The sequence below is a fragment of the Ambystoma mexicanum genome, chromosome 6p (genome assembly GCF_040938575.1).
Source record: "Ambystoma mexicanum isolate Mex_15411 chromosome 6p, UKY_AmexF1_1, whole genome shotgun sequence".
In the NCBI taxonomy this organism is placed as follows: domain Eukaryota; kingdom Metazoa; phylum Chordata; class Amphibia; order Caudata; family Ambystomatidae; genus Ambystoma; species Ambystoma mexicanum.
Window position 1 is genome coordinate 304,570,407 of NC_090935.1, and position 15,733 is coordinate 304,586,139.

The following is a 15,733-nucleotide window of genomic DNA, read 5'->3' on the forward strand; positions in this document are numbered from 1 at the left end:
CCTCGGCCACCGCTTCTCGCATACTAAATAAAAGTACTAAATAAAGGTACTTAACCTTATCTGTGGCCTAATTACTTCCCACAATCAGTGACCTTGCCTTTTGGGTGGCATTTTAAAGTGATTGATTTGCGGATGGAGAGGTAAATGTATGGCTTAATATTGTACTTCAAAGGAAACACTGAATTACATAATTTAAGGTTTTAAAGGTGTGTACATGTTCTACTTTGCTGTCATTATAAGAAACTGGGCTATTTTCCAGGTGTTCAAGATAAATCTTCCCCAGGGGCTGAGAGGCAAAAGTTTAGGGGTTCGGGGTTTCAACTGTATCTCCACTCCACACCCAACCGCTGGTGCATGATCTATTTCCAGTAATGGCTTCAATGTTACAAGCAGTTCACTCTCTCCTTCACGCCTGAAACCGCACACTTTAGGAGTGCTGTGACAATGAGCTGTCTCCTGTCCCACCACCCTTCCAATAAACTCCCATTGCTTCAAATTACTAACACCCCATCACGATTTCAATTGCCTGAAAATGTATGCATAAGAATGCAGTTGCTAATGGTGAAATGCTTTACATTAGGAAATGCAATCCTTTAACTGTGCAGCTACAGGCAGCGTTGGTCTGTGTCCTGTCCTGCCACTGCTCTGAAAACATGGTAAGCACTAGGTGTTGTACTGTCCCTTGCATATGGGGGAGCAGCCCAGTGGTTGTACTGTTGCAGAATGCAACTGTGCGTAATACATTTAGTGCTGTCCATTGAATCAAAATGAATAGGCTGTTGGCTTTATGGCGGTGGCATTTGTTCTTACAGGAGGCAGAGTTTGAGTGGTCTCTACTGGCACTGGGAGGATTGCGTCTCCCAGGAAGGATTTATGTACTCTGCTTTCAGCAGAATATGTTTAGCTTCTTTCAATTTACTTTGTTTATTGCTGATTGAGCGAAGTGGGTGGTGGCTACATCGAATTTGCCTAACTTACATAGGTTTTTTACTACCATGTTTCAGTTACTGCTGAAGGCCATGCCACTCATTGAATACTAAAGGAAAGCCGGTGCCAGAGGAATGACGCTCCATGCCTGGCTGAACCTTGTGCTTAATTTGTTTTATCTTGTGGCTTGTAGATTCGTTTGAAACATTCTTAGCCAAGTGAATATGCCGCCGTTTAAAGCACTCAAGCGAAAAACACAGCTGTTACTGTCGTGCAATTACTAATCCTGTCAGGATAACTGCTGTCTGAATCTCTCCGAGGATGATGTGGCGGGAATTGTGGTATATTGCCACGGGAAAGCGTGTGCTCATGAAGCATCTGCGGAAAGAGCCTGAATGGCTAATGGATGCATGCTAATTTCGCAAGTGGTGGCACTGGAAAAGCAAGTATTCTTTAGTTGGTGTGCCGCATTTTAGCATTCAACTATTAGCTGTTCAAAAGGGAGTTATCTTGCCAGCACTGTACAGGAGTTTCAGCCATATTCTCTTCTACGTGTAGTTTTGTGGACCTCTAATATACACAAGGCATATGAGAAGACGAAGAAAAAGCAGGGTGCAGTGGACCATCACCAGGCTCAATTTACTGATTATCTGACTGAAAGCACCGTCCTAGTTACATAAAGAAGCACGTGGTCTCTGTGCAAACTACACTTATTCCTACGTCCTGTCCCATTTCCTCCATGCTGCATGGGCGCCCCTCACTAGGGACGGGAGACGGAACCTTTTTCACCAGAAAAATCAAAAATCATGTTCCCCTTTAAATTGAGATGCGCGCAGTGGCGTGGCCCTCGGAGCATGCACTCCCCTGACTCCACCCACTGGCGCCATTCCTCAGTCCTCTTTTCCACATAGACGTGAACAAACCGCTTTCACCATTGCTCCCGGGTTAGGCCTCTGCCTTTGTAATTCGACTCGCTCTTCCCCGGAAAAGTATTCCCTTTTTCTCTTCCAATTTTTAGGTACTGCTCTGTCCTCTGGCGCCATGCTTCTCCCCGGCGCATGTCGACGATGGCGGGCTTCAGCAGATGTCCAGCCTGCAAGTGTCCCTTCCCAACGTCCGACCCTCATGCTCTCTGCCTCCGGTGCCTTGGCCCAGACCACGCTGGGACGGCTGTACCACCTGCAACTCCTTGAATCTGCGTGCTGAAAATCGACTAGCCTGGTGGCGGGAGCTCTTCAAAAGATCACCTCCAGAGGACCTTCAAGCATACGTGAAACTGAAGACCAGGCCCATGGTAGGTGCCCTGTTCCCCTCTGCACCCCGCAAGGGCGACACGTTCCCTGGGAAGCGCCCTAGCGGGAGGGACCTTCTAGCTTCTAAAACCAGCAGGAATACTGAGGCTGCTCCGCTGAGGAGCTGCAAGGCTCTTTTACTGGGTCCCAACCCGAGGGGCTATGCCCTAATACCAGACCCATGTCTGGGGGGGGCACCAGTACGCAGCACTACCGGCGCCATGGCCGCGAGCACTCCGCCTGCCAGGTCTCGACCTGAGGTGCAGGGAAGGTCGCAACCCCCACTCTTCAGCGTACTGGTGGAGGCCGGACCAAGCTCAGCAAGCACCACGACTCAGGCACGTGGCACAGAGCAAGACAAAATGGCCGCTGGGCCAGACAAAATGGTTGCTCACCCGGCGCCCTTCCCTTTCGGAGATCAGGCAGGGGAGCGCACTCCCAGGTGGGATTGGGCAACGCCTGTCACCTGGTCCACGTCCTATCCCTCTGCTTCACAGGGAAGGTAAACATTGCTTAACTTGGCGAGACAGGGCGCGCCCAGGTCACCGCAATCTCAGGTTCCGACCCCTACGCCTATCCCATTAGGCACACCTCCTGTGTGTGAAGGCAGGTTCTTAGAGAAGTTCCTTGCCCTCATGAGATCACCACAGATGGGTACCATCCTCAGAGACTTAATCGGGGACATGCTCCCTCCTGTACCACCACTAGCACCCACTGCGGTACTGCCCCTGGGTCCAACTCAGCCACTTGCTCCCATGCCCGTACCAATCACGGCAGCTCCGGCGCAGCCCCCTCAGCAGCCTCTGGCGCTTATAATCAGCACACCACAGGTGCCTGAGCCCAGCACTCCTCCAGCTCCGCAGGACACAACAGTGGACACAGAGGAGTAGGAATACCTTGACACCCCATCGTCCGCCAAAGCATTTCATGAGAAACTAGTGTGTCTGGCTGTGTACCTAGTAAATATCCAAAGATTGGATCAGTAGGATGGAATGACACTCCTTAATACAAATTCATATTTTATTAAATAAAGTTATCATATGGAATAACATTTTCTCAATAAAAAATTCATAAAAAACATTTCATATCTACATTCATAGCCACATACAAAACTCATTCATACATTTACACATAACACAAACACCCATGATGTTTCATTTATCATTGGGTTTTAAGAACACAGCTTCATTTCATATATTGAACAATAGACCCAGTCCCTAACATTAGGTGTCGTGGTGTATCTAACACCAGATTTTTGGGTCAGGTATTTGTCACACACAAACGTCGACACGTGTTTCGGTCGGAGACCTTCCTCAGGACTTAAGGCAAAGCCAGAGTTCTTCGCCCAGTTCTTAATAAGTAAGGGCCCGTGACCAATCTAAAAACAATCATAAAAACAGAGTCTCATCCCAATTTCTTTAAATCGGTGACTAATAACGTCAAAGTGTGTTATAGATTTCTCAACACACTAAATCCCTACTCACCCCCAAGTTCCAATTCGAGGAGAGGTGAACAGAATGTGGGATATTAATCCTCCACTGGAATCAGTGCAAGTGCAAGTACTGAACCTGTGGAACCAATACAAACATATATTTCAAAATAAGTGTCAAGCTCAAGATTTTGGCTTCAACCACTAAACTACATTACATTCAAAACACACACAAAAAGCCACACTTACATGTGTACATGGTGTAGCTCGAAACCGTTCGTCGTGGTGTCACCACTGCGAAACGCAGCGTTAGAATCGGACACTTGATGTCTCATTCACAAAGTTCTGCCAAAAGAAACCGACATACACCTATGAGCCATATGAGTATGCCCCTATGTATAGCTAGAGATACATAACACACGTTGCTTTTAGTAAGTCGCAACAAATGCAAACCAAGCAATACTAGAGCCGAAGTATATCAGATACACCGTGAGAACACCGTCACCCCGCAATACTCGTGTCTCATAACAAGTATGCGGAAGGCTAGAAAGTGGGAGAAACAATTCCCAGAAATTTCACATGTAACCACGAAACTCATAGAGAAACCCTCAATTTGAGACTACCGAGCCTAAATGTATAACAAAGCACTGTGGAGGCACCGTCACCCCGCACTACTCTTGTCTCATCACAAGTGTGCGTGAGGCTTAAGTTGGAAAAATAAATAAAATAGAGTCCCCAGAGATTACCCATGTAGCCGCGATACTCGTAAGGAAGCCCTCAACGTGAGACTGCCGAGCGGTCAAAACAAATACTTTTCACGGAATGGTGCCTCTACCCACCAACCTTTAATGCACCACGGAATAAAGTGTGACTCAACCCATATTAGGAGGAACAGCCTCACATAAGTCAACATGTATTTACCTTTAGCTAAATATCGATAAGCTTGCCATAGAGCGGAACCGCGTTAGTTCGTACCACTCCAACTCCTCCAGGTCAATGAGGAACTAGACATAGGTGAGGGACTATCTCTATTTAAGAGATTCTCACGTTCCTAAACACTAAAAACGGACTCGTGAAAACCACTGCCCTATTATATGTCACGATAGCGCATGATTGCATCTCTGTATATATGCTTACCTAAGCAGGAACACTGATAATCTCGACAACAGTTCAACACGCAAAACACGTGTCCTGTGAGAAACCTTTTTAATAAAAATGAGATCTAAATGAAATGCCAAATTATTATCGAGCTCCCTAATTCAGGGAACTGGGTCCATTTGCCTATGGAAACTCATATATAATTATATCAGATTATTTTTGTTAATTCGGTAAAATAATCAACATGACCTTCCCAATACAGTAATAGCCTTATTCTTTATGCTTGATCAGCGTTACCATTAAGCAACAAGTTATTGTGCAAATTACTTGTATTACCACTATGTAACTAGTTAGTGTGCAAATTACTTATATGGGGAAACACAGAGCAAAATGTTTTTATACATTTCATATTGTGCCTAATAGCCAAAAACATAAAAACATACAGGAGACTTCATATATTAACACATTTCTTTCTGTGCATGATCTTTATATCCCTTTATATATGTTTTACATTAGGTACTTAGTAACCAGGCTCCTTAGAACATTGCCAACATATCCCATCTGTAAATACATTTGCTTTTTATATACAGGATAGACATCCATTGAATAAATTAGAGGAATTAGATATTTAATCCACATTTCAGTTTGGTGCTCAGTGTGTATAGTTACCCATACCCCAAAATCTTGGTTGTATGGGCCCCTTATACTTAAATCAATTGTTTAAAATCAGATTATTCCATTCCACCGAAACATTCACCCCTTACGGACTGTGTTTAATGTGTGGATCAATTTTTGTTCAATACGGTGCAATGTTATACCTATGTCACCTCCTCTCATATTCGGCTTTATGTGTTGTAATATAAACCACCTCATAAGTGGGCGAAGAACTCTGGCTTTGCCTTACGTCCTGAGGAAGGTCTCCGACCGAAACACGTGTGGACGTTTCTGTGTGACAAATACCTGACCCAAAAATCTGGTGTTAGATACACCACGAAACCTAATGTTAGGGACTGGGTCTATTCAATATATGAAATGAAGCTGTGTTCTTAAAACCCAATGATAAATGAAACATCATGGGTGTTTGTGTTCTGTGTAAATGTATGAATGAGTTTTGTATGTGGCTATGAATGTTGATATGAAATGTTTTTTATGAATTTTTTATTGAGAAAATGTTATTCCATATGATACATTTATTTAATAAAATATGAATTTGTATTAAGGAGTGTCATTCCATCCTACTGATCCCATCTTTGGATATGTGCTCACTATACCTGAAGGATCAGGGTTTGAAGTGCAGGTCTACCCCTTTATTTTTCCCTGGCTGTGTACCTAGGCATCCCGTTGCCACAGGTGGAACAACCCGAGGCAGGAGTCCTAGCTGAGGTACTTGCTTTATTTCCTCCTACTAGAACTGCTGTTCCCCTTCAAAAGGATGTCGAAGCCTTAGCCAAAAAAGGCTGGCTCAAGCCACACTCTACTCATCCTACCAACACGCGTCTCAATGCCAAGTAAAGGCAAACGGAAGGGGATTCCCCTCTTATTGTCGGCGCACCCCCAACCGCACTCCTCAGTGATAACGGCAGTATCACTATACTCCAGGCCACAGTCTTCCTCAGCGGCTTCGGCGTCTGCACTCATGGGCAAGGAGGAAAAGCTCATGGAAGCATTTGGATAGGAAATGTACTCAAACGCCACTCTACATCTGCGCCAGGCCAATGCTGATGCCATGTTGGCGGCTGTCAACCAGAAACTGTTGTGGGAGATTGCAGACTTTCGCTCCCCGCCCACAGCCAGGCACGCTTCAAAGCTGGACTGGCCGAGGCCAAAATCGTGGCCCAAGATATAATGGAGTCCACTGTGGCCCACATTGACACATCAGGCCGGCCATTTGTATTGCCACAGACATGAGAAGGATGGACTGGCTCAAGGTGATGAAATTGAATCCCGACGTACAGGAGCACATACTCAACCTGCCTTTCGAGGGGGGCAACTTGTTCCATTCGACAACAGATGATGAACTTTATAAGAAAAAGAATAGCTCCCAGACAGCGAAATCTTTATCTATCCTTACTAAGTCCACACCCAAGGCCTACAGCCAAACATACCAGTGCTCGGATAAAGGTTGGGCCTTCGGAGGCTTTAGGGGCTTCCAGGAGAGACGGTTCAGACAACTGGACAGATCCCCTAGCCAGCACAGACAGGAACAGCACAAGGCAGCTAACAGGGGTTTTTTCCAGTGCCCCTCCTCAGCACCAGCCTCAGAGGGAAAAAAGTTGTGTAGGTCTCATCCATTTCCACGAGTCTCCTGTGGGGGGCAGGCTCGCCCTTCACATTCACTGCTGGCGGACAAAGTTCACGGACCCATGGATCCTCTCAGTGATACCGATGGGCTTCCGGCTCCTAATTCCTCCTCCTCCTCCTCCTCCTCCTCCTCCTCCCTCCGCTCTGCTCCCGTAGATTGGTACATCAACCCTGCTGGTGGAAATCCACTTGCTTGCAGCGAGCCAGGTAGTGGAGAAAGTCCCAGCCTTACAGCGGGGCAAGGCTTCTATTCATGAATTTTCACCATACACTAAAAGAACCAGCCTGGCCTGAGAGTTGTGCTTTTCATCCTTGAACTTTTCCCTTCCTCTCCAAAAGTTCAAGATGGTTACCCCAGCCTTCATTGCGGAGACCTTGTTTTGTGGAAAGACTGCATGTGCTTCCTAGATCTGAAGGATGCCTACCTACACATCCCGATCCTTCCTGAGGTTCAGGATCATGGGTTTTCACTTTCAATACAGAGTTCTACCCTTTGGACTCAATTCGGCCCCCAGGGTCTTTACAAGGCTAATGAATGCAGTGGTGGCCCTACTCAGGGCACAGGGCGATCACATTTATCCATACCTAGACTGGCTAGTCAGGGCGAGATCTCCGGATGCGGTCCAGCACACTGTCTCCGCCCTCATGGACACACTATACGATCTGGGATTTTCTATCAATCTCAAAAAGTCAGTTACTGCCCACGCAGAGTGTGACCTTCCTAGGTCTTATATGGGACACAAGGACCGAGAGGATCTTCCCCTCAGCTGACAATATCACAGCTATCAAGATGGCCACTGGGCATTTTCTCAGCAGAACAATGACCTCGACATGATGGTACCAACACCTGTTTGGAGTCACGGTGGCATGTCTCCTCGCACTGCCACATACGAGGCTCAAAATGAGGCAGCTGCAGCTGCACTTGTTAGCCTCGTGGCATCAGGAGAAGGGATTCTTAGGCGGAGCAAGACAGCATACCACAACATCTCCACCACAATCTAGTCTGGTGGGGTACAGATACCAACCTGCGGATAGGCAGGACCTTCTGGCAGCCGGCACCTCAGGTCACCATTGCCACAGACTCATCCCTAGAGGGATTGGGGGGGGGCTACCCTGGACAGCCACAGTGTACATGGAGTATGGTCGCGTCAGTAGCAGCTGGAGAACATCAGCTGGCTCAGTATGATGGCCATCTGGCTTGCCCTCAAAGCTTTCCTCCCCATGATAACTGACAAATCTATTTTCATTCAGACAGACCGCTCCACCTGCATGTATTACATGAACAGGCAGGGCGGCACCATGTCTCCTCCCCTATGCACACTATCAATCGACATTTGGGAGTGGGCTCTGACGGACAAAATGCACTTTTCGGCAATCCACCTCCCTGGGGAGTCCAACCTAGAAGCGGACAGGCTCAGCAAGCTGGGATTGGATAACTACGAATGAAAGTTCAGGACCGCTTCGCCACCAGTACCAACAGGAGATGCCCCCCAGCTTGCCTCATGGCAGGGGTGCAGCAGGGGTTTGTTTGGCGACGCAATGCAGATCCCGTGGAACAACATGACCGCGTATGCTTTTCCCCCCACTCCCCTGGTTCACAGGGTCATCTGCAGGGTCAGGGAGTCAGAGCTTTCGGCTCGTCCTGACAGCGCCATGGTGGCCAGCAAGACCCTGGTTCTCGGAACTACTCAGCCTGTCGGATCAGCCCTGGTACACCTTCCGGTGGACCAAGCCCACTTACTCTCCCAACAAGGGGGCTCAGTGGTTCACCCCGCTCTGAAGTTAGCCCTTGCAGCTTGGTTCCTGAACAGGTTACCCTGCAGTATCTCCACCTGTCCCAGGCTAACCTGGCTATCGTACAAGGGGCCAGTAGCGATGCTACGAGGAGCCAGTACAAAAGGAAGTGGACAAGGTTCTCTCACTGGGCGGAATCAAATGAAATTGATCCACTGACCTGCTCGCTGGCGACGTTCTATCCTTCTCAGCGCATCTCGCCCATTCAGGGGTGCAGGTAGACACATGTTGCATGTATCTGGCAGCCATCAGGGCCTACAAGAACTCTGCGAGGATGCATTTTATCCTCAAATCCAGTGGTTAAGAGGCATTTGGCTGGTCTGACCAGATTGTATCCACCTATCAAAAAAACCACACCCGGTCTGGGACCTTAATGTGGTGCTGGGCGCCCTGGCCCATAAACCATTTGAGCCCCTGGTGTCCCCGGACATCAGGCTAGTTACCATCAATACAGCTATGCTATTGGGCCTTGCCTCTGCATGCCGAATAAGTGAAATCAAGGGCCTGATGGCATGAGAACCATATACTACATTTCACAGAGACGAGGTGGTGCTTAGAACACACCCCACATTTCTTCCTAATGTTGTCTCCTCTTTTCGCCTAAATGAGGAGATACCAACATTCTATGCGGACCCTAAGGATGACGCTCAGAAGGTATTGCACTGCCTGGATGTCAGGCGTGTGCTAAGATTTTACCTAGACAGAACCAAGAGCATCCATAAATCGGACGCCCTAGTCATCACATTTGGAGGATCCAAAACCAGGCTGTCAGGCCTCCAAGGCTTCCATAGCAAGGTGGATTGTTATGGCCATCAAGGAGGCGTATTAGGGGCAGCAGCACAAGCCCTTGCCAGCAGACCTGCATTCCCATGCCATCAGAACCAGGGCAACGGCAGTAGCTTTCCAAAGTCACGTCCTTGGCAGACTATCAGCAAAGCAGCGTTGTGGGCTACTCCCTCGGCCTTCTGAAGCACTACTGCTTTGGATGTCAGCGCCAGGTCGGACACGGCTTTTGGCCCGGCAGTGTTGAAGAACTTGTTTTCTTAAGAGGGGCAACTCTCCACCCATGGCTACATTCAGTTGTAATCACCTATACAGTATGGAGGAAAGGGGACGTGACGTCGGAATAATTATAACATACTCTAGTCCATACTCCCCTTTACTCCATAAGTGTGACCGTCCTCCCCCCTAAAAGGACTGGTGTCATTAGGCAATGTTAATATTGTTTACGTGTCAAAGGGGATTGAGGAGTGACACTGATGGGCGGAGTCAGCGGAGCGTAAGCACCCAGGGCCGCTCCCCGCGCGCCTCTCAATTTAAAGAGGAAGCTTTTTTCTGGTGAAAAAGGTTCCTTCTCCCCTCCCTAGCGAGTGACGCCCATACAGTATTGAGGAAAGGGGACTATGGACTAGGAGTACGTTAGTCGCTATGGTGAGTAACTTAAAATTTTCCCAAGCAAGACCAATCATGCAGGCCTGTAACAGTTTTCTGCCACTGACAGGGGTTGGGCTTAGAGCTATGCTTTTGTCAGTATTTTATTTTCTAATGCAAATGTTGAAAATACATAGCAGCAAACGAAACGCATGCCTATACCCAAATATGACCCTCGCCCCAGCACCCACCTCCCACACATTGCTGAAGAACTACTAAACAGATTGTGCCTCTAAGAGAACATTTTCAAAAAGATGTGGTAATCGAGTCAAAATCGGCTGTGATCAAAGAATGAAAAAGATCAAATGAAGAGCTAGAGGTCTTACTATGAGCTGTGCACATAGTTACTGTGTGGAAACGCATATCTATGAACATGCTGGTAACTAAATGCATGTCAGTACCAGGCTTTACTGTGTCCACCAGGGCATAGTTTGTGAGGAATGTGTGTACCCTGAGTGACATCTTTTGATATGAAAAATACACGTTTTCTGCATTCAGGACCAGTTTACAAGCTGCCTCTTTCCATGCCCCCCATGTCAGTGCTTTACTAGTAAGTATTGGATTTTGTCAAGTTTTGTTATCTCAATAGCCGGGTAAAAGTATACCCGATGACATGGGGACCAGTTGATGATGATGCTGTGCCACTAAACGTCCGATCTGGGACATTTTCATTCAAGAAAGCTCAGATATTGCAGCAGTAGCTGTAACACAGAAAGCGGTCTCCTACTATATGATTATTCATGGAGTATTCATTGGGAACCCCATCAAACGGTTGCACAGACGAAGCCGGTACTAAAGAGAATACATACTGATCTTTATTTGATTGACACTTTGTATTTTCAGGGCACAAAAGACTTTCCAGTCCGCAGAGCTCTCAATGATGCCTCCTCCAACCCACAGACGCCACAGCCTTCACCTTATAATTCTCCAAAACCACAACACAAAGTGTCTCAGAGCTTTTTACCCCCTGGCTGGGAGATGCGAATAGCTCCAAACAACAGGCCCTTCTTCATTGATCACAATACAAAGACTACAACGTGGGTAAGATACTTTTCCGATAACCTTTCAGCCTGACGTTACATTTTGTAGCCTGTGTGGAGAATAGCAGATGAATATTGTATGTTCAAAATCAAGGGACCTTTTTCACCTATTGATATATTGTCGGTTTAAGCATTGAGCCAGGTTGTTTTAATTTCACCTGTTTCTGTCATTTTCTTTCCATTGCAATTTTCAGCAGTGACTAAACTCTGTATTATCTGCAATAGAAAAACCACAAAAATATACAGGAGTTATAATGGAACCTGCAATTTCGTTTGCTTTACGAATCACCTAGGCCTCACAGCAGTTGAAGTGGTGAAATTAAACATGGTTTCCACATTTTTGCAGACGGATTGAGATGTGCACAGGGTATAATGGCTTGCTAAAGGGAAGAATGAGGCATTATGACATAGGACCCCCTCTTTTCATGTTTAAGAATGTAAGCACAAGAGACCACGTCTATTTCACAGTTATCAAAAGAGGTGAAACACAAATCAATTGTAATGGGATTAATGGTGGCTGTTTTCCATCTCCGACATTGAGATGCCAAAACCTATGGGTCTTCTAGGATGGAATAGAAGTGTGCCACAAAGCGTAATACTCAAAAGAAAACATTCTGCTACAATGCTTCTAGATGGTGCTGTGCTTCTAAAGTCTAACACTAATCAGATGCTAGTCCAATGCCCCCATGCCTAGTTTTAGGTGCCCACACCTCCTCCTCTTCTTCCTTGGCTGATTCTGTATGCCTCTGTTCTTCCACATGCTGGTCTTGGTGTACCCCTCTGGCCCTCCTCCCATAGTGGTGTCTGGGTGCTACTCTTGCGCCTCCCTAGTCCTCCAGCTAGTTTGTGGTGCCAACATTGTATTCCCACAGTTGGCTGAATCTGTGTGCCCACTTTTTGGTTATTAGCCCTGTATTGTCGTAACTTACACACTTGCATCCCGCTTGGTTTTTGTTGCCTCATACCCACTGAATTTTTCTTGTAATTCGTCCAAAAAAGAGATAACTGCTGTCATTTTCTCTTTTGTGAAGTGTTTTTGTTCAAAGCATATATTTTCGGCATTCTAAATAAATACAAAATGCAGATGCAATTGGTTATATTAATTAAAACATTGGTAAAATGCAGCCCCAAGTTCCTGAGGAACCAGCGACAGACTAATCATAGTTACGGGACTAGACAATTGTCAGTAAAAGAACTGACCCTTGAGGTCCCACAGGTGCTTTATATATCCCTGCATTTTTGTGGTTTAATAGAGAAACCCTTGTATGCCAAGCAATTCAACGCTGTGAAATGTAAAATGATGTATTATGTGCAAAAATGTATTCAACAATGCTTATGTGTAGACGTCTATTGTATCCAGTTAAGCAAAGGAGAGTAGTCCGTATATGTCTAGCAAATCTGATTGTGATTTTAATGTTTAGTATGTCTATTCAATAAGAAACTATTCAGAAACATTTATTGTCTATCATTTTATGTCAGTGCTGGTTTTAATCATTAGACACCTTCATTTACAATTGGTGATAAACATACAACATAATTGCTGTAGACAGCGGTTCATCCCATTTATTTTCTTTAGCCTGAAGTTAGGCATGGCAGGCATTTTTGGACTGACGATTGTTTAGGGCTTTCCAGAAAAGTAGTTGTCTTTCAATTAGTTTCTCTGGAAGGACCTACCACACTTTGGCACCCAACAACCTCATCCTGGTTCCTCTGCTTCAAGCTCTCTTTGGCAGAGCCATGCAAATGTGTCCATTGTTTCCCTTCTGGGTAGCTGCTGCCAGTGGATTTTCTGTGCAAGTCATTTCATGCAGTTATTCCACATGGCCAGAGCACAAAACTGTGAAAGTTACTCAAGCGTCTACCGGTGGTGGTATTGGTGGTTTTGAGTCCCATCACCAACCTTCTCACTCTGTACAAGGATATCGTGTGGCTTTTCAGAGAGACCCTTTCAATAACTTAGCTTTCATTGCATTTCTGAAGTCCCATATAGCCAGTGCTGGCATCCATGTTGGCCTCCACTTTGTGTATGAAGTAGAGCACCCAGAAAATGTAACGTGTAGTTGGTATTGGGCATTAATAATTATGGGATGTGTGACAAATCCAGGCAAATTGCTCCTCCCCAAGAGGGAGCCACCCCCTTTGGGACTAGCCAGGTGAGCCCGCTAAACTGAACACCCCCAAGGGAACAGAGCAAGCGGGATCCCATTGGGGATGACCCCTCCCCCATAGAAGATGGGAGGATAGGAGATCCTTAGAAAGGGTTATAAGTTATCCTTAATATTCCCAGGACCACAACGTCTTTGTTGGGTACATGGGAGGTGGCCTATATGAAAGATTGAAACATCATACAAGAATTTGATAGTGCAGAGGAAAGGATAAAGATCCATTTGGGGTTGAAACAGGATGAAGGTGGTCAGGCATGGAGCTGCAGAGGCATGAAACCCACCACCTTGCAGAAGTGGCAGGAAACTGGGAACATCTGCCAGGCATCCGACCAGACTGTGGCCGCAGAATGCTTATGGCCCTGCCGCCTGGCAACCGGCACGCTGAGAGATGAGCACCGCAGCCCCGCGGGGCAAGGGTTTGAGTTCTACCCTACACAGAGTACCAAGAAGAAACAAAAGAAGTAGACGCATTGCCCAAACTGCCAGTCTTCCAAGAAGCACTGCAATGAGACAAGAAATACGCAGTTGCTCCCTGGACTGGGGAGGAGAAGCCCAACTAAATGCCATGCTTGGGTGAAATGAATGGGACCCCAAGGTGTGGGGTGATAGAAAGACGACCCTCAGGCAGGGTGAACAGAGTGAAACTCCAAGGAAGATTGAGAAAGATATGACCCCTCCCCCCAACTCCCAAAGGCTGGGTGAATGCAGTGAAACCCCAATGTGGGGTGAATGAAGTGAGACCCCCAAGGCAGGGTGAGAGATTTGATCCCCCCGCCTCCCCAAGGTGGGGTGGAAGACTTGGAACTCCAAGGTTAGGTGAGGGAAAAGACTCCAAGGCAGGGTGGTAGAAGTGAAACCCCAAGGCGGGGTGAGACCCAGGACGGTGTGAGATAAACTACACCCCCTGGCTGGGGAAAAAGTCCATGGAGAAAGCGCCAGGAACGTACTTTAGAAAGAACGCCTTGAAACCTAAACAAGAAAAGTAAGACACGGACCAGATGTACCCACACCAAGACAAGAGAACAAGAGACATTTATTAGATTTAATGGAACTGTGCAGACCGGACTGTGATTGAAGAGACATTCAACTTACATGCTCAGACTGTTTTGCCAGTAGCGCCATTGAGGAAAGACACATCAGGGTGGGGGTTAGAAACCATTTACTCGCTAGGCCAAGGGCCAAAGTGTACTTTTGTTGGATTTCTGTATTTCTTGAAGAGGCCAGGGCAGAACTCAGTTGAGTATAAGATTCCGGACAGATGACTTTATTTTGTACTGCCATCATGACAAGCACCCTTAGAGTTTTCTTTATAGAGTCGGGCCAAAAACCTCAGAGCTAGGGACCAAGCAGGTTTTGATGGTTGATAAAAGAAATTCAACTACAATGCCACATTGTTTGTCTCCTGATTCTGTTCTACCCCAGGTAAACCTGTAGGTCAGGATAAAATCTGAGTTAAAGGTGACCTCTGTATTTGTAAGGGTCTACTGGTGAGGGGGGTGTCTACATGGATTAGGCACATTTGATGATAGGTTCCATGGTCTGGGTGTTCTGAATATTAAAATGCCATATTTACTGATTATACTTTGTATTGTAGAACCTGGTGATGGTGTGGTAGTTATGCTAGTTGCCCAGTCAGAACATCATCTGAGTAGCAGTGCAGTTGGAATGGGGTCTTCAATGTTTCTGTGATAGTTATGAGTGGCCTGGTTTAACCTACGCGTAACCATGGATAAAAGGGCTGGCCTTTGCAGGACCTGACTAGATTAGTGTAAGGTTCAAGAGTAAGTAGCCCTTCAGAAAGTCATTCCAAAAAAAGAATTCGGCAGAAGCTAAAGATGTCTTAGCATCTAGTCTTTGACTGCCAACCAATCAAAAAGCTTAGAATGCAGACAAGCCTGTGTTCTGGGCGGAGTGACAGACCTTCTTAAACTCTTATTCACCTTGTTCACGCCACTGTCTACTGTGCCACAGACATTTAAAATAATTGAAATCCATTTAATTACTCTTCACTTCATCTGCCCCTCTCCCGCTGCACTCCCTCTAGCGAATGATGTCTACCATGAAAGGGGCTAATTTTAGAGATCCTTTTGTTCTTTTCAACACAGGATTTTTTTTTGTTCTTTTAAATACATTTTTGCATGAACCTCTTTCAGTGAAGCAACTATAGGTGCCAGAAATCTTGTTTCTCCTTTTCTGTTTTCCAGATGAAAATATTTGGCTTTCTTCAAGTAGAAATTTCAAGAGGTGATGATTTAA

General features: G+C 46.3%; 1 protein-coding gene across 13 annotated transcripts in view; it reads left to right on the plus strand.

Annotated features, from left to right (window-relative positions):
* NEDD4L (NEDD4 like E3 ubiquitin protein ligase) overlaps positions 1 to 15,733 on the plus strand; it is a 2,900,454-nt gene that overhangs the window by 1,976,540 nt on the left and 908,181 nt on the right. For all 13 annotated transcript variants that reach the window (XM_069627054.1, XM_069627053.1, XM_069627056.1 and 10 more), the window contains one exon: positions 11,116 to 11,313. In XM_069627054.1, the coding sequence (XP_069483155.1) occupies positions 11,116 to 11,313 (198 nt within the window). The remainder of the gene's footprint in view (positions 1 to 11,115; positions 11,314 to 15,733) is intronic.